General features: G+C 30.6%; 3 protein-coding genes across 7 annotated transcripts in view; 2 read left to right on the forward strand and 1 right to left on the reverse strand.

Moving 5' to 3' along the window:
• Positions 1 to 13,795, forward strand: part of LOC127061488 (angiopoietin-2) — a 34,030-nt gene extending 20,235 nt beyond the window's left edge. For both annotated transcript variants that reach the window (XM_050988415.1, XM_050988416.1), the window contains 9 exons: positions 6,373 to 6,650; positions 7,259 to 7,782; positions 8,887 to 9,149; positions 9,362 to 9,668; positions 10,430 to 10,561; positions 11,603 to 11,790; positions 11,930 to 12,073; positions 12,389 to 12,513; positions 12,649 to 13,795. In XM_050988415.1, coding sequence (XP_050844372.1) covers positions 6,373 to 6,650; positions 7,259 to 7,782; positions 8,887 to 9,149; positions 9,362 to 9,668; positions 10,430 to 10,561; positions 11,603 to 11,790; positions 11,930 to 12,073; positions 12,389 to 12,513; positions 12,649 to 12,740 — 2,053 coding nt within the window. In that variant the 3' untranslated portion in view covers positions 12,741 to 13,795. The remainder of the gene's footprint in view (positions 1 to 6,372; positions 6,651 to 7,258; positions 7,783 to 8,886; positions 9,150 to 9,361; positions 9,669 to 10,429; positions 10,562 to 11,602; positions 11,791 to 11,929; positions 12,074 to 12,388; positions 12,514 to 12,648) is intronic.
• Positions 1 to 14,859, reverse strand: part of LOC127061490 (uncharacterized) — a 48,838-nt gene extending 33,979 nt beyond the window's left edge. The window contains exon 1 of the mRNA XM_050988417.1: positions 14,794 to 14,859. The gene's annotated coding sequence lies outside the window, so the exon portion shown is untranslated. The remainder of the gene's footprint in view (positions 1 to 14,793) is intronic.
• Positions 14,860 to 16,040: 1,181 nt separating this feature from the next.
• The window catches only part of LOC127061477 (N-alpha-acetyltransferase 15, NatA auxiliary subunit), a 39,250-nt gene continuing 35,780 nt past the window's right edge, over positions 16,041 to 19,510 (forward strand). The window contains exons 1-8 of one of the 4 annotated variants that reach the window (XM_050988389.1): positions 16,042 to 16,223; positions 16,501 to 16,848; positions 16,978 to 17,112; positions 17,350 to 17,494; positions 17,573 to 17,830; positions 17,946 to 18,256; positions 18,341 to 18,622; positions 18,716 to 18,929. In XM_050988389.1, the coding sequence (XP_050844346.1) occupies positions 16,167 to 16,223; positions 16,501 to 16,848; positions 16,978 to 17,112; positions 17,350 to 17,494; positions 17,573 to 17,830; positions 17,946 to 18,256; positions 18,341 to 18,622; positions 18,716 to 18,929 (1,750 nt within the window). In that variant the 5' untranslated portion in view covers positions 16,042 to 16,166. Of the gene's footprint in view, positions 16,224 to 16,500; positions 16,849 to 16,977; positions 17,113 to 17,349; positions 17,831 to 17,945; positions 18,257 to 18,340; positions 18,930 to 19,510 lie in introns of all 4 variants that reach the window. The other 3 variants (XM_050988388.1, XM_050988387.1, XM_050988386.1) reach the window with 3 other exon arrangements.

A 19,510-nucleotide genomic window follows, 5' to 3' on the forward strand; every position in this document is an offset into this window, starting at 1 on the left:
TCTCATTCTCTACGAATTAAATCATTTATACAAATGACTTTTTTGAAATATCACAGATATTAAATATCACAGAAATTCTGTTCAATTTAATTTCCCTTTTTTTTTTTTATACATATACATCTACTTGTAACGAATCAAAAGATTATTTGCTACGATTATTATCTTCACCCACATGAGTTCTTATGCCTTACAGATAAATGAACTCATTGATCGGGATCAAGCCTAAGAATGGAATCGGGGAGCGTTCGTCTGACATTAAAAGAGAAAATGTCAAGATGAATGAGTGACCTAGCCCTCTACCGAGGACGTACCTATGAATGAAATTATATAACGATCTCCTACGCGTGTGTAACCTTCGTGTATACGCATGACTATATGTATAACGGTTGTTTTTTTTTTCTTTTCTCTTTCTACTCGTTCTCGAGTCATCGGCCCTCCCCTCATCCCTTCTCTCATTCTCTCTCTCTCATTCTCTCTCTCTCCCTCTCTCTGTCTCTCTCTTTCCATCTATCGATCTATCTATCAATCTTTTTCATTAGAAAATAAACAGACCTTCGAAGTACCCGATATCGCGTCGAAAGGATTACGTTGTACGCTTAGAAACGATTTAAAAAATCATCGAATTCTTTTTTAACGACTTGATCGTTTATTTCGTAAAAAATAAAATCAAAAGGAAAGAAAGGAAAATAGAAAATAAAAAATAAAAATAAAAATAAATAAATAAAAATAAAGATCCATTTAAGCGAGACACTCCGGACGTCAGGTTTACGCGAAAATTAATCGTCTTCTAGAGTTCGAATTAATGATGATGTATCTAACATCGTTTGTAAAGTCGAATTCATTGCTAATCCATCACTCGATCGTTTATTTTCGTTTATCTTCGATAACTTTCGAAAAGCGAGCTAAGAAATTACTAGCGAATTCATTCGAGGAGTAATTATTGTATACACGTAACACGCACACATAGAGAGAAATACAAAGACACACAAAACATGTATATATATATATAAAGAGAAACATTTGTATCGATGTTTTCATATACCATTTATCTTTCTAATCCGTTTTAATTGCTCGCAAGTGTAGATAGATAGATCGATCGAAATGCACTCGGTACGTTGAACAAGAGCAATGAGAGAACCTATGTTTGAATTACGTAGATTTACAAGAATGAAACAAAAGGAAGAAAAAAAAGAAAGAAAAAAAAAGAAAAAGAAAAGAGAGAAAAAAAGGAAGAAACATAGAAAAATACATTGCACGAAGTTGTTGCATGAATTGTATTTCTATGTGCGATACGAGTATCTCGAGCTACGATCGTTTACTTCGTTCAGCCATCTCTCTCTCTCTCTCTCTCTCTCTCTCTCTCTCTCTCTCTCTCTCTCTCTCTCTCTCTCTCTCTTTCTCTCTCTCTACGTTTTGCACCGTTTGTAAGGATAATAAGCGATAATGCTTGGGATAATTTATCCCACTTTCGTTCGTTAAATTCCTACTACGATTTAATACTTTTCAACTCGTAACACATTAGATATCTACGTTTTCATACATAAGTATATATACCTATATATGTATATAGAGATAGACAGATAGATAGGTAGATAGATAGATAGATAGATAGATAGATATAGATAGATAGATAGATATGTATATAAATTCTTGAGTTAAATAACTTTAATTCCTTCTGATTCGTTCGTAGGAAGAGAGACTCTCCTTAATGCTTCGCTTGATTTAAAGTTAGAATGCTCGTAGCGAGAATGATTTAAAAGTAAATATCATTATTACGATATTATACTCGCTTTCACCAAAAACGATTGAATTTCTTTAAATTTAAATTTCGTTGTCTCGAAAGTTTGTGCCGATTGTTGTTCATCGTCAATGGGTGATAATATCGAAACTAATATATTGATAAATATATGGTAATAAAAATTAAGTTTATAAAAATATGATTGATTTGCACGAATTTTTAAATGTACACGGGTTAGACAAAATAAAAGAAATATTCTGTCTTCATTATTTCATCCAACACCATGCGTATTTATTACTTAAGTATAGAACGTACGTGTAATAATCACATTTAATGGACCCTTTCTGAAAGTAGATTTTAATACGTAAAAAATGCTTGGCAATAATTGATTTTGACTTTATGACTTTATTTGCTTATGACACAAGTATTTTGTAATCCATTTTCTTCGAATATGATAGATATACAGAGATTTAGAATAAATAATGAAAACATTGCTTATTCATTATTTCGTCCAATCCCTCTACATACAAAACTAATACGTTTTTAATATCCTCATACACGTTTTGACGCGTGTGTGTGTGTGTGTGTATGTATGCATATATATTATATACATAACGAGCGAAGAAATGGCACGAATTTTTCGGACAACTTAATAATATCCATCATTATCGAATTATGTTAAAATTTAACTTACAACTTTTGACATTTCCTATAAACACAATAGCACATTCAAATTACACAATTATATACTTTAAGTTTATCGCACAATGGTTATTATATTATTTCAACCAGTCGAGAAGTTAGTTTCTAAAATCAATAAGAACGATAACTTATCCCAAATTGAGAGAGGAGATAATGAAAGGTCAATAAGACAAGTTATACCCTAAGGGTACCTTGAAAATAACATTCGCATAACTTTCTTCCTTTTCTCATCTTTTCCTCGACGAATCTTTCTTTCTTTTTTTCTTTCTTTCTTTCTTTCTTTTTTTCTTTTTCTCATCCTCTTCCTAGGGGTCATTGAGCCCGTGACACTAATCGCTATTCATTCCATCGATTAGCCATGTCGGAACCGTGCCGAAACGAAAGAGACATCTGAGAAAGTAATTTGAGTCGTTGAACACGATTTCCTATTCAAAATAATCGTCCTCGGTCGAGAGAGACGAAGCCCTCACATACAAAAATAATACAAACTTTCGAAATGCATGAAGAGAGGAGAGAGAGAGAGAGAGAGAGAGAGAAAGATGATATTAATAAGAATAAAGAAATGTAAATAAAAATTAGAATAGTTGAAATAATTTAAAAAAAATACGAAACTTTTGCAAAAAAAGAAAATACGACTTTAAGAATAAATAAATTAATAGATATTTATATTCTAATATAATTATATAAAATTAATATACTTATAGTAGTAATAATAATAATAATAATAATAGTAGTAGTAGTAATAGTAATAGTATACAAGCAGTATAATAATTAGTAATAATTATATTAGTAGTATTATTATTATATAGCAGTATAATTATATTAGAAAAAAATATAACTTATGCTGATATAATACTCTTGATAATATTTATTACTACCTATATTAGTAGCTATAGAACTTATAATACTTATACAATATGTTACAGTATAACTTATTTTAATATAATTATACTACTTGTATAATTATTCATATTAGCATAACTTATTATATAATATAGGAAATTCAATTATATTTACAAGAGTACAAAATGGAGCAAAAGTTACTAGAATTTAATAATTTTATTTAAGACTAAAATTAACTTGAAACATTACGAAAAATAGTAATTGATTTTTAAAATCATCCAACAATTTCTGACCCATCCTATATTTGCATAATCATATTAGTATATAAATAATGTTTTTCAAATATAACTTATTATACTTATTGTATCCATATATTGAAATATAAGTTCTTTGTTTTATAATAGATAAGTTTTCTTTTATAATAGAAAACAAAATAATATATAAAACAAAAAAAACGATAAACTACTTCTTATATATATATATATATACACACACATAAACTTTTTGCATTATTAAATAAAATAATATGAAAATATAAGAAAAATATTAACGGAGAGTCGTTCGAAAAGAAGAAAAAAAGAAAAGAAAAGAAAAGAAAAGAAAGATGAGTTAGTATACTGATCCTTTCGAACTCACAAAAGCAAAGATCCAGAGTCAAGAAATGTATCGAGAAATTCATTCATCGCAAAGAACGAGATACATAAACCATACGAAAAGTCTTGACAGGCTCAGAGATGATTTCTTTTTTTTCTCTCTCTCTCTTTCTTTCTTCCTTTCTTTCTTCTTTTTTTCTTCTCTCAAGAGAGGCACAATGCACGTAACCGCAGACCGCCTTTTTATCATCCGCTTTTCCTTTCCCAGCACGAACGAGAAGGTACAGAGAACAGAACTGGTTCAATGTTCGATACGGTTCGGAACGAACTACGGTTCAGAAACTGGTTCTCTCGTATTCGAATATATCTCAACTATAAATGTGTATATACATGTATACATCGATCTGTACGTGTATACGTGTGCCTGCGTGTGTTTCATATGACGTCCAAATTTCACTTTCGATCAATTTACATGTGTATACGCTTAAGAAAAATCATATGAAGGGCTAAACTCTGATGTATTTGAAGGAAGGAAGAAAGAAAGACAGACAGACAGACAGAAAGAGAGAGAGAGAGAGAGAGAGAGAGAGAGAGAAGGAGAGAGATAAGATATAAAAAAAAAGAAAAAAAAAATAAGGCAAGGATGAACAGTTCGAATCGATTATTATTATTGGACGTTTTAGAGCGCGAGAAAAGATTTTTCAATACATCTCGTTGTTACGAGAATTAATTGACGTTTCTAATTAACGACCTAGTCTCGAACGGTATCATAATCGATATAGATTTACAGTCATTCGCGAAAGTATGCTCAGTGAAAGCCAAGCCATTCTTATCGGGTGCCAATTCATAAGCAAAAGGCGGTTACTGAGCGAGGAAGATTACACGCGGCTAATAATAATTAATAAGAACGATACGTTTGAGTGGACATTTTAACGGGTTTATATATACGTGTATGTATGTATGTATGTATGTATGTATGTATGTATGTATGTATATATGTATGTATATATGTATGTATGTGTATACGCTAGTTAGCTACTCTCTTTTCTCATATAGCCAGTTAAAAATCTAAATTATCGCTAAATAATAAAACGTAATATAACGATACGTTTGAGTGGACATTTTAAGGAATCTATATATATTTACATGTTATATTTATATATATATATTTTTGTTCGTGTGTATGTATGCATATATGTTAGTTAGGAACATTCTCTTTTTTTCACCGAGTTATAAATCGAAACTATCGTAGAATAATAAAATAATAATTTGTTTGAGTAGACAATCTAACCGATCTATGTATATACGTATATGTTAAGTAGACATTCTCTTCTTTTTTTTTCAATTAATATTCGAAACTATCGTAAAATAATAAAACATGCGACAACCATACATTTATGTAGACATTTAAACGAACTTATGTATACATTATATATGTACACACATATATATATGTGTATGTGTATATATATGTGTATGCTAATTCCAGCCATTCTCTTTCTTTTCTTGGCTAATAAGTATCGAAATTATTTCAAAATAATTAAACAACATCCGAGTAAACGCATTTACCTATACGTATATCTATAAATACATACTAACATATATAGGTAAAAGAAAAGTATTAATGATAATAACCGTAGAACGGAATGTAAGTAAGTACATAGATATATTTAACTTGAACGATGAGGGGACATGCGAAAACGACGATTCAATTTTCACATACCAGAACCACGGAAGAAAAGTTTGGAACGTATCAAGAGATTGCAATTTCCTACGAAGTGAAACCCGACAAACGAGACCGTAACGACGACAACGACGACGACGACGACGACGACGACGACGACGACGACGACGACGACGACGACAACGATAACGACGAAAAGAGACGAAGAAAAGGACGAAAAGATATGGCAGGACTTTTAAGTCTAAATACTTCCAAGAGAGCAATTTCGTCACTCTCTCGCTCGAGTCAACTTTCTTTATTTTCTTCCGCCGGTTTTTCTTATTATCCTCAGTTATTCTTTTTTCTTCTTTCCTGCCCTCTTTTAACCAACACAGAAAGAAAGAGAAAGAAAGAGAAAGAGAAAAAGAGAGAGAGAGAGAGAGAGAGAGAGGCACATTCTCTCCTCCCAAGAGAATGCGAGAACGAAACGACGCCGCCCGGTGCTAACCGCGATCGCCTTTTTCTTGCGTAACGCACCAACAGCAGAGCCTTTCGGGCAAAAATCTTTTATACCGAGGTAGGTAGAGAGGTATGTATATAGGTATGTATATAAGTAAGGTAGGTAGGTAGGTACATGTTGCTAAGAAAAGAAGGCCATGAAGTTTCCTCGACTATACGACGTTTAAAAAGAGTCAGGTGCAGACACGAATTATCTGCGATGATCTTTCTCATTTTCAAGAGAGAGAAAGAGAGAGAGAGAGAGAGAGAGAAAGAAGGAGAACTCGTTTTTCATGGTTGACTCTCGAAAAAATAATTTCTCATCTTTATCTTAGGGAACAGTATCTCTTCAACGTCTTCGAGGTCATCGTCTCGACCCTTGAATCGAAGCTACAACGAATCGAGAATCTCGACAAAGCTGTTGAACATCTGATGAGGCGAGTCGAAGCCTTGGACTCGAGGGTTAACGACAACATCGATAAAACCGACGCTGTTATCGCTAAACTGAGGACATTGGATTTGAAACTGTTCAATGCACATCCTCCGATATCGCAGGAACAGATCCATGCGAGATCGGCTGAGAATGGGAGGGAGGATAACGAGGCTGAAAGTGGTACAGTTTACTTTTATATATTTTCTTTATGTAATCAGATATTAAGAGAGAGAGAAAAATATGTATGTATCTGTATATTATTTCATTATATATATATATGTTTATTGATTAAAGTTAAGAAACAAAGTAATCGTTCGGTCATTTTTATATATTTTTCATCATTCGGAATAGATAGATTGAAATTAAAAATAGCATAATGAGATAATATTTCATACGTCATAGTATTTCATCGTGCTATTTTTAGTTTCAATCTATGTATTTTGGAAGATAAAAAATATTGTATAAAAATGGGCGAACGATTACTTTGTTTCTTAACTTTAGTTAGTAAGTGAATATATAGATTTTTTTAATAAGTATGTATATGTGTATATATTTTCTTTCTTTTTTTTTATCTATATTATAGATAACGTATAAATTTACTCGATCACACGATTGATAATCCGACCTTTCATTCATTCTTTTTTCTTTATTTCTTTTTTATTATTTTGCAATATCGTACGAAAAATTCGAGACGAATTCTTTTGAAATGATTATACGATATAATTGATATTAAAGGAAAAGAAAAGAAAAATAAAAACAGAATTGTATTTTTATTTGTAACACGATAGTTCCGATAATACGACTGATCCATCACGACAACGACGAACGATCGCCAGAGTCTCTTGGTGAAAAATTGATTTCTCTTGATCAGAAGGTATCCGATATCGATCACAAGCTGGTAAATCTAAAGAATCAACTCGACAATAATTTCTTACAAAACGACGACATAAATGCCGAGGCAAGCGAAAAGAAACCTGTCAGTATGAGCGTCGTTGAGATCACGAAGGCGATGAGCAACGAGGTTATGAATCACGTGTCGATCGAGATCGAGAATCTTAGACAAGCTACCGGTGCGTTGGATCGTAAACTTCAATTTCATATCAACCTGGTGTCGGACAATTTAGGAGCGATTTATAATTTGATGACTGACGTACACGACGCGGTCGTTGACAAAGCAATTGTGAACGATCATAGAAATTCTACTACGACTACTCAGCCACCACCAAAACAGAGCAAGTTCGATCGTTTGGTCGAGAGAATGCATCCCATGCTAACTGTTTCCGAAAAGATGGACGAAGTTTGGAACGTCGTGGTGAGTAATACAATTTTTTGTCTTTCTCCATTTTCTTTTTCTTTTTCTTTCTTCTTTTATCTAAGGTCAATAATGGTCACAAAAAATACTTCACATCTTTTTTGGTTTGTAATCGAATTTACATATAACTACTTACATATAATTGTTAAAAATTAAAAAAAAAAAAAAGAAAAGAAAAAGAAAATGAAGAGAAGTTTAATAAAGAATCATTAAAAAATGAATAAAAAGAAAAAAGAATATTACCGTGATATTACTCTACAATTTTCTTCTTACATCAAATTTAACCTAGATCTATAACACAGATAATTATAAAGAAATCCGAAGAGAGACTTCATTAAGATTAATGTATTACTTAGAAAAAAAAAAAAAGAAAGAAAAGAAAAGAAAAGAAAAAGACGATAAGAAAAGAAAACCGTACGAGAGTTTCTCATTTTCCTTCCGACGAATCGTTGACTCGTAAAAGAAAGAAAGAAAAAAGAAGGAAGTAAAGAAAGAACGAAAGAAACAGAAGAAAAAAGAAAATGCAAAAGAAAAGAAAATAGAAAAAAAAGGAAAGAAAAAAGGAAAGGAGGAAAATAGATTCGTTTACACGCGAGAAACATATACGGTACGTAATTGATCGCGATGCTACCTTCCGATGCGGTTTTCCCAACGCGGAATCCAGTCTAGGAGTCTCGGTTAGGATAAGTCGCGTGCCAAGCAACACGATTGGCGTTAGACCGTTAAGGGTTAACACGAGTCGAGATCGACTAAACGATTAACTTCCTGCAAACCCAATGACTTGGCAGTGAAATCGGAATCTCGTTCTCGATTTTCATTTTATTTAGATAGATAAAAGACGAAAAGATCGTAGATATATATAATATATAAATTATTATGAAACAATGCAACGATTAAAAAAAGATATATATATAAAAAAAAATACAAATAGTAATTACGAGAAAGAAAAAAAAATTCCGTAATCGTCTTCCTTCTTTTTTGTGTCTTAAGTACTTGTTCGTTCTTTTTTTTTTTGTTTTGTTGTTACGTGCTACAAATGATAAGAAACAAAAAAAAAGAAAAAGAAAGATAAAATATCTTTTTTATAACGATCGGTGATCATAGGTCGGGACGAAAAATTCGGTGGACGATCTTCTTCCAAAATCTGACGAGTTGCTTACTCAAACACAAAGACAGGAGAGAGCGATCAGCGAGATCCACGCTGATCTTAGAACGAAAACGAATAAGATAATAGAAAATTTAGAAGGGGTTGAGAGTAGGCTCAAGAAACAAGAGGATGACGTGGCGACGTTAGCTCAACGACAAATACCAGCAGAACTTTTGTTGGATCCTACGATAGATCGACTTGTCGAATATGATCCAGGAAGGTTGGTATGATCATAATGTTTAATATTAACATCATAATTCTCGAATATTAAATATTAAAATTCATATCTTATTCCGTTAAGTGGATCGCTGCAAAGTTTTTGAAAAAATAAATAAATAAATAAACAAATAAATAAGAACAATTTTTTATACAACGTGCAAATATAAACTTTTCGTTTCGTTTAAACGTTCGACATTTTTTTTCTCTGTCAAGATATGTTAACCTGCAGAACGAAAACTTCGTTACGGAAATCTCGTCGTCGTCGTCTATGAGCGCAACAACGATTCCACCGTCGATTCAAACGTCGACTTCGACTTCTTCGACGTTCCTCACTTATACCACGTCTTATCCATCGAATAATGGATCATCGGCAACAACACCCATGACACCAACTTCTGCTGGACCACAAAGATCCACCACTAGAAATCGTGGTGTCATATTCCCGAGTGTTAAAAATAAACCAAGTCCTGCTAACACAACTTTCACCAGTGACATCTTAATCAATTACAAAGATATCAAGGTAATTAATTCGATTACAATAGGAATAATTTTTCATAAGTAATTGCATCTGCGTGTGTCTAAGAAATATTACGTTGATTCGAGCGTAAATTTTGTAATAAATTTATTTCAAATAAATGTAAAGAAAAAGAGAGAAGAAAATAGACGTCAAAGTATTTGTTTTCTAACGATATATTCTAATACGTTCGCACGTAATGAAACGTAAATGAATTTATTGCAATCGATAAGAGACGTAATACATTTTAACACCTAAATCTTTCATACCTCGACCCTATATATATATATACATATATGCATATATATAAATATATGTATATACGTACCATATATTTTTTCTTTTTTTTTTTTTTGCCATATCTAAAAAGAAACTTATATAATGTGAAACTTGTAATATAATTTATACTACGTACGTAATTTATGAACTGGTAATAAATTTTATGGTAGGAGAAAACTTAAATAGGATTTAAAAAAAAAAAAAAAGGAATACACGGGTCGCATATGAAAATGTGTGACATTAAAATTACACGACGTTGCAGAAAATTAAAAATTATTATACAATGATTTAAAGAAACGCTAATCATTACTGATATCTAAATAATATTTCTGAATTACGAACGAAAGGAAGCAAAAGAAAAAAAAACAGAAAAGGAAACAAAAAGGACAAATAAAAATTTAGAAAATATAAAATACAGAAAAAAAATAGAAAAGAAAAAAAAAAAGGAAAGCGAAATAAGATCGACAAAAACTTTCGACGTTTTCCAGGGTTTCTCGTGCGTGGACTTGCTAAATGCAGGTATGAGAGACAGCGGTGTCTATTATCTTCAAATACGAGGTACCACATATTGGTTCCTCAAGGTCTACTGCGAGCAGGAAATTGCCGATGGTGGTTGGACGGTAAGTTTTCATGCTCGAGAGATCTCGACTATTCTATTCTATGCTATTCTATCGTATCCTATCCTATCGTAACAGGTAATAGCGCATCGCCGATCATCGAGTTCTTACGTATGAGAAGGAAGACGTCGATTTTTTCCTCAAACAATAACTATTCCTTCAGTTCGGATCGCTGGCACGTTATTTCATAGCGATTTGAATAAGCCACCTTTCTCTTCCTTTTTCTCTATCTCTCTCTCTCTCTCTTTTTCTCTTTTTGTCTATCTATCGTTCTATTTATCTCCTTATTTACTTCTTTCCGTTTACGTCAATATTTGTATCTATATAAATGTGTGATATAATATATTTATACATTGAGAGAAAGAAGGAGAGAAAAATATATCTATCTATCTCTCTCTCTCTCTCTCTCTATGGTATATTATGAATTATATATTATTAATTATTATTATAAATAGTATATAAGTAATATATACTATAATTATATCATACAATGATATAATTATTAATAATTGATATTAGTACAATATATTATATATATAATAATATTGTTAATTATTCTTATAAATAGTATATAGAATGGAATAGTATATAAATAATATATACTATAATTATAACAGACAATGATATAATTATTAATAATTAATATTAGCACAATATATTATATATGCAATAATATTATTAATTATTCTTATAAATATTAGATATAATGTGATAGTATATATGTGTAATATATACTATAATTATATCATACAATGATATAATTATTAATGATTAATATCAACGCAATATCTTAACAGTAAATATAAATATGATAATTATAATAACTACAAATAACTCGTCCATAAATATATCATAGAGAAAAAGAGAGAAAGAACTATATACATCTATATCTCTTCCTCTCTCCCTCTCTCTCTCTCTCTCTCTCTATCTATCTTCTTATCTATTTTTTTCTTTTTCTTTCTCTTTCTCTCTTTCTATCTTTCTATTTCGAAACAATCGGAAACATCCGACATGATCCTCTTCATTCTCTCTTCTTTTAATCAGGTGATACAAAGAAGAGACGACTTTGGTGAACCTAGAGAAAACTTTAACAGAGACTGGGCCGATTACAAAAATGGTTTTGGTAACCCAGCTCGAGAATTTTGGTTAGGAAACGAAAATATTTACATGTTAACAAATAACGAGGATTATATGCTCCGAGTTGAATTAGAAGATTTCGAAGGAAATAAAAGGTACGTGTGTAAGTGATTAAGTTCCTTATCTTTCTTTTTCTTTTCTGTTTTTTTTTTTTCTTTTGTCGATAAAAATAATTAAAAGTTTCGTTTTTCTAATTCATCTTATCTCATCTCTAATTATATTCAATCGCTTTAGATACGCACAGTATACGCACTTTAAAATATATTCCGAGGGTGAATATTATAAGTTGGAAATCGATGGATACGAAGGTACTGCTGGTGATTCTTTGAACGATCCTTGGTATGGATCGAACAATAGTCCATTCTCGACTTATAATAGGTAATACTTAAATATAATTTTATCTTATGATTTTAATTATCTATGTATATATATCTCTCTAATTTTTGTAATGTATTATAATATATAATTTTTATAATACACATAATTATACAAATTATTTATAATAATTATATTATATAATATATTACAGTGTATAATTTAATATATAATTTATAAAAATTATATTATAATATATTATAATGTATAATCTAATATATAACTTTTTTTAATTATCTATAATACATTTAATATGAAATAAAAAATAATCATTTAGTTCAATTAATGGTTTGCACAATATTATGAAATATTTTACAGAGACAACGATAGATCATCGTTAAATTGTGCGTCTATGCTAAAGGGTGGTTGGTGGTGGAAATCTTGTGGACGTGGATTGAACGGTCTTTATCTTAACGACCCTCAAGATTTATCAGCTCGGCAAGGTATTAATATTAATACATTTTTTTTCTAATTGCTATTATAGTTAAACGACGTTCTTATGACTTTTATGGAATACGTTCACTTTTTAAAATGTTCTTTTAATTTCTTTTTTACCCTTTTTTTTTCTCGTTTTCAAGGAATCGTATGGTTCCGTTGGAGAGGCTGGGATTACACGCTAAAAAGGGCGACTATGATGATAAAACCTAAGGGACCAACGGCGTTTACCTAAACGAACGTTTCACGAATTTTTCCTCTCTATTTTTTTATTTTTTCTTTCTTTCTTTTTTTTGTTTTCTTTTTTTTCTTATGTTTGTTTTTCTTTCTTTCTTTCTTTTCCCCCTGACGAGACGTAGTGTACGACGTGACGCGCGTAGACTTTAAGCGAAAACGTGAACGAAAATGAAAATGACAAAAGAAAAGGAAAGAAGAAGAAGAAAAAGAAAAGAAGAAAAGAATGAAAGAGAAAATTATTATTTTATACGACGCAAACGATTAATTAGCAAGTATTTAAATATCGTTGTCTTCGAATTTTGCGAACCACCGATTTTTAACTTAAGTTGAAGCAGAAAAGAAAAAAGATAAAAAAAAAAAAAGAATAATTTCATCGTCGTTATCTGTCTCTCTATGTCGTCATTGATTAATTAATTAATTAATTAAAAAAATATATAAGAAATCCGACGTTTAGCGTAGAATGTTATAAATTATTATACGATGTGTTATGTTTTACGTTTCTCTCTCTCTCTTTTTTTTTTTCTTTTTTAATACGTTAAACGAAGAACGTAGCTGTTTTATTTATTTTGAAAATATTATCAACGCGTTGCCGCGTGTCGAAACGGAGAAATTAAAGAAAAAGAAAAAGAAAAGAAAAGAAAAGAAACGAAGAAAATAAGAACGAAGAAAGTTGGTCTCTGTTTCTTGATAGAAAATGTAAATAATATACAATCGGCTAAATAATGATATATCGGCTAACTGATTCAATTAAAAAAAGGAAAAAGAAAAGAAAAGAAATAAAAAAAGTAAAATTTCGATGCGATCACGACATACATGTATATAAATAATGGTATTATATTATTCATGATTCGTCTGATCGATCGGATCAATTTTTTTTCTTTTTTATTGTCTTTCTCTCTTTCTTTCTTTCTTTTTTTTTTTGTTTTTGTTTAATTAGAAAAAGAAAATCGCAAAAGTGCGCGTTTAATACACACTTTGTGCGTAATGTTTGTGTTTTCAAATGGACGCGGATGTTGAAAGTAAAGTACGTCTGATAAAAAAAAAAAGAAAGAAACGAACGCTTCCTTTGTTTTTTTTTTTTTCGTCCCTTTGAAATCACAAAGAAAACGTATTTCGAACTGCGCCGTTCGAATCAATTCTAATTAATTTATATATCGCGTCTCTTAGAAATCGAATTTTAGTGGAAATACTCTCGTTAAGTTAACAATGAATTATTATTATTACGAAACGTTGAGAAAGATTTTACAACTTGTTAACGTACTATCAACGCGAAAGAAAGTTTTGTTACGAATGTTTTATTAATTAGAGGAAGATAAAAAATAGAAAAAAGAAAAAGAAACTACGAAGAAGTATCGATACGAATATGGAACGTGAATTCTCTGTAATGGCGAATCAATGGATTGTAAATAATGGACTGTAAAGGCTCGTAAAGATATCGTATTAAGTTGTAAAAATGAGCTTTAGAATAAAGATATATCTTTTGTAAAGTACGAGTAAAAAGAAATTTAAAAAAAAAAAAAAGAAAATAACACAGACCTCTTATCGTCTAAATGTGTTGTTTCGCAAACTTAAATTCTATTTAAACCTTTCTTACGCTTCTGATTAATTTTTCCCTTATTTCGTCGTTCAATAATTCTTCGACAATGGACGAACGAATATCAGTAATTTTCGATAATTCAACGAAGAAAATTATTCGTTGATCGTTTGTATCGTTGATAAAGTATAAAAGTAATTAGATATTTATCGAATTAGTTGGTTAGATAAAATTTTGGTTAAATAAAATATTTCGATACTGCTTGAAACAATTTATCCACAAAATGGCGACGTTTAATAACACATATTTCTTTTATGAAAATATAAACGTATCTGCGAACTTCATTTTTGTACGTTTCTATTAATTACGGAAATATATTCAACGAAAGCAAGAGCATCGATTCATTAATATTATTAACTTATTACTAATTTGAAAAATGATATGAGATATATTACGACGAATTATTGAATTTATTTCATTGCAACATTTGAAATAAAATTAATAATAAATTACTCACCATTTTAATACGAGCCGTACGTACTCACTCTACCACGGTTGTCCTTCAACTGCCAAATTGAAAACAAACGACGATCGACTAGAAGGTACGTATTCTTCAAAATAAATACCCGGGAATATTAACTCTTAGTCGGAGAGTTTTCCAACAAAAACGTAAACAAACATACGAGTAACCAAAATTATACTGTTTATAAGAAAATCGATACAAATTAGATTAAACGTCTTACGTGTTTAATAGAAAATACTCGCGTTTGGAAAAATAAATTTATCAGAGATTTTATACTGCTAGAATCAAATTGTTTTTTTACAAACACTCCGACATCGTCCTATTCCGTAGAATTGATATAAGTAGACTCAAGCAACTAATGCTGCCATCTTGAGTGTACAAAATAAAATGTGGTAACAATCATTAATTTAAATTATTGAACAAAAAGGATTATCAACTGATTTAAAAATAAATAAATAAATATATATATGTATCATTCTATTATATCCTATATAATTTTCTTTAATCGTCTTAAATAAAATTAAATATTCGCTACACTGACTTACCGACTTTATCGACTGCATTTGCAACGCGCTTGTAATAATGTGTCGGTAATGTAATACGTGATATAAAAACGATACAGAATTTTATTCGGAATTATGATTAAAAGACTTTTTAATAGTAATATTTTAATAGTACAATAATTATAATTAATAAAGGACGAATACTTTATTTACTTTTTTATATTTAAATTTATAAAGTTTATACGAATATTATTTTACGATCGTGTGATGCGTGCTTAAAGATTCGGTAGGAAAGAATCAGCCAATGAGTGTATTTGAAATCTCAGCTATTATATGTAAAATTTATGAATAAATTAGCCTCATTTTTTTTTTCATGGACTTAATTAAATCAGAATATTATAATGCTTAACTCTTATATATTTCGATCGTAATGCCAAAGTTGGTCATAGAAGTAAGGATTAAATCGTATATCATATTCGAAGGATTCGATACGTTATATAGATGGCGTTGTTAAAAATTTTCGCTCAATTCTAAAATAATTTTAAATCAAATACAGTTGATGTGGTTTTCTTGTTTTCATTTACATCTTTAAAGTTAACGGGGATAGATATTGTAATTATTATATCGGTCATTACATTTTGTGGTATTACTCGAGCATTCTTTTTCTTTCTTTTCTTAGGAAATAAAATTACAACACTTGTTGAAATGTGCGGCACCGTGAATTTAGAACTTCCGGCGGAACAACAGTTTCGCAGATGATCACGTGATCGAAGATCGACTTCTTCGTTTGTGGCCACGAGGTTTTGTGGTGAAAATTAAGTTTACCGGGTGGAAAAGGCCCTCTATTTTTGTATTTATACAAAAATGTCCTCCAGCAATCCTTTGCCACCCAAAGAAAATGCCTTGTTTAAGCGAATTTTGGTGAGTAACAGCCATCAAAAATACTCTGTTTTGGACCCCACTCTCCGGCTAATAGGTGTACTCATCATGCTCTAATGATGAAGCACTCTTCGAAAACCTTAAAAAACTCAATGGCAACGTTTAACCATAGAAATATTTGAAATGTTATCAATGAAATTGAATTCTCTAGATTATGCCCTTTATGACAGCTTTTACTTTACATTCTATTTAAATATATAATTAAAGAATAGAAAAACTTTCATTTTCAACAAATGATATTCTCATTTTTCTCTTACAGAGGTGTTATGAACACAAACAATACAAAAATGGGTTGAAGTTTGCAAAGCAGATCTTATCAAATCCAAAATTCAGCGAACATGGAGAGACTTTGGCGATGAAAGGTCTGACTTTGAACTGCTTAGGTCGCAAAGAAGAAGCATACGATCATGTACGGCGAGGTCTTAGGAACAGTTTACAGTCTCATGTATGCTGGCATGTTTATGGGCTGTTACAGCGTTCTGATAAGAAATACGATGAGGCTATCAAATGTTATAGAAATGCTCTTAAATGGGATAAAGACAATATCCAAATCCTTAGAGATTTATCTTTACTTCAAATTCAAATGAGGGATTTGGAAGGATATAGAGTGAGTACCGACATAGAATAAAATTCTTTTGTTATTATACACAAATTTATGTGTTTCGATGCTAAGATATTAATAAAAGAAAATTACTGATATTATCGTGACATTAATACGACAAATTATTATTTATAGGATACAAGATATCAATTGTTTATGTTACGTCCAACACAACGTGCTTCTTGGATCGGTTTTGCTATATCTTATCATTTATTAAAAGACTATGAAATGGCGCTTAAAATTTTAGATACATTTCGAAATTCACCTATGGTATGTATTTCAAAATAAAACATTGAGAAATGATTTAAGTCGTATATAGAGTTGTTGAATTATATTTTATTTTGGTATCTTCTAATATTTTTAGTATCAATCACGTATTTCCATATCGATTATGTTTGAACATTGTTATATCGTATATTATATCGTATTGTACAATTTTATTTTATTTCGTCCAAAAATATTTAAGAATTCGTTCTAATATATTAAAAGTTTTAATTAATTTTGCAGATTTGTTATGATTACGAACATAGTGAGTTGCTGTTATATCAAAATATGGTTATTCAAGAATCTGGAGACAATGAACAAGCTTTAAAACATCTTGACAAATATCGATATCAAATTTGTGATAGAGTGACTTTAAAAGAGACGTATGGTAGGTTATTTCTTGTTGCTACGATTCATCACTATCGTATATATCGTTTTTATATACATTTAACGATCTTTTATTCAGGTAAACTCAGACTTCAGCTTCAACAGTATGCAGAAGCAACACAAGTTTACAAAGAATTATTAAATATCAATCCTGAAAATACTACATATTATGCTAAATTAGCGGAGGCAGAAAGACATGAAACGCCAGAAGATACATTGATCATGCTCCAAAGATACGAAGAATTATTTCCTCGTGCGTTAGCACCAAGACGTTTACAATTGAATTACGCTACAGGAGATCAATTTAAAACATTAGTCGATCTATATTTACGACGAGGTATGCCTTGCAAAACTTTTACATCTCTTTCCCATGTTAAAAGATTGCTTAACATACACGCACACACGTACACGTATCTTTTTATAACGTTGATATATGTTTTGTTTCCATTTAGGTCTTCATAAAGGGGTACCACCGTTATTTGTTAATCTTCGTTCGTTGTATAATGACAAACAAAAAGTTGAGGTTATTCAATCTCTTGTTCTGGAATACAAGGAAGCGTTAAAAGCTCACGGTCACTTTAGTAATCAAGAAAAAGATAATCCACGAGAACCGGCGTCAGCTTTATTATGGACTTATTATTATTTAGCTCAACATTATGATTATCTTGGTCTTACAGAGAAAGCGCTGAACGAGATTGATGCTGCCATAGATCATACGCCTACATTAATAGAACTGTTTGTTACCAAAGGACGAATATTTAAGGTAAATACAATGCGATGCTCTGTTACTTATAATAGAAATAATATACGATAAAGTGTTTATACGATATAAAATATATTTTCTTAGCACGCTGGGAATGTTCAAGAAGCATACAAATGGTTGGATGAAGCTCAAGGATTGGATACTGCTGATCGATATATTAATTCTAAATGTGCCAAATATATGTTACGTGCGAATTTAATAAAAGAAGCTGAAGAGACATGCGGAAAATTTACGAGAGAAGGAGTATTAGCGATGGAAAATTTAAATGAAATGCAGTGTATGTGGATACAAATGGAAGCAGCACATGCTTATCAACGTCTTGGAAAATATGGAGAAGCATTAAAGAAATGTCATGAAGTCGACAGGGTGAGTTACGCAAAAGGCCGGTATAATATTACAGTATTAGACCTTAAACATTTATGTACAATTTGCGTATTAATCATTTCGTATTGTTTACAGCACTTTTCGGAAATTATAGAAGATCAATTCGACTTTCACACATATTGCATGCGAAAAATGACATTAAGATCTTACGTTGGTCTCTTGAGGTTAGAAGACGTTCTTCGTGCTCATCCATTTTATTTCAAAGCTGCAAAATGTGCGATGGAGGTTTACCTGCGTTTACACGACTATCCTTTGCCAGATCCAACACAGACACAAGAAATCGATACGGGTAAGTTTCTTATATTTATTACGTATCATTAATTAGAAACGAATAAATTTAATTTCATATAACATGGCCGTTCACAGTGTGAGAACGCACTACACTGTAAACAAACTACGGTCGTTTGTATTTTGTGCATATAATCCAGTAAATATATAATATTCTGATATACATACATTCTTCCTAGAAGAATATATTTGTATGGAATATTACAATTATACAAACAATTGGATCTTACATTCGTTTAAACGCACAGAATGTTTATTAGAACGATTCAGGACTTCTGATTACTTCGTACGTAGATTGTAATAAATTATTCGGTCAAACATTTTCGAAGAAGTAAGATTAGTTAACTATACAGTCTATCAGAGGGAGCTCGTAATGATAGTCATGAAACTTATAGAGAAAAATTTAAACGAGTCTATTATTGATCTCGATAATCTCATAATATTCGTAATCATAAAAGTTACAATAAAATAAATACGATAACGACGTAGTACATTAAAAAAGAAAAGAAAGGAAAATAATAAGAAAAAATACAAAGAAAAATAAAAAAGAAAAAAAGAAGCCAACTCGAATAGCTCGTGTAA

This window comes from Vespula vulgaris, chromosome 2 (genome assembly GCF_905475345.1).
Source record: "Vespula vulgaris chromosome 2, iyVesVulg1.1, whole genome shotgun sequence".
In the NCBI taxonomy this organism is placed as follows: domain Eukaryota; kingdom Metazoa; phylum Arthropoda; class Insecta; order Hymenoptera; family Vespidae; genus Vespula; species Vespula vulgaris.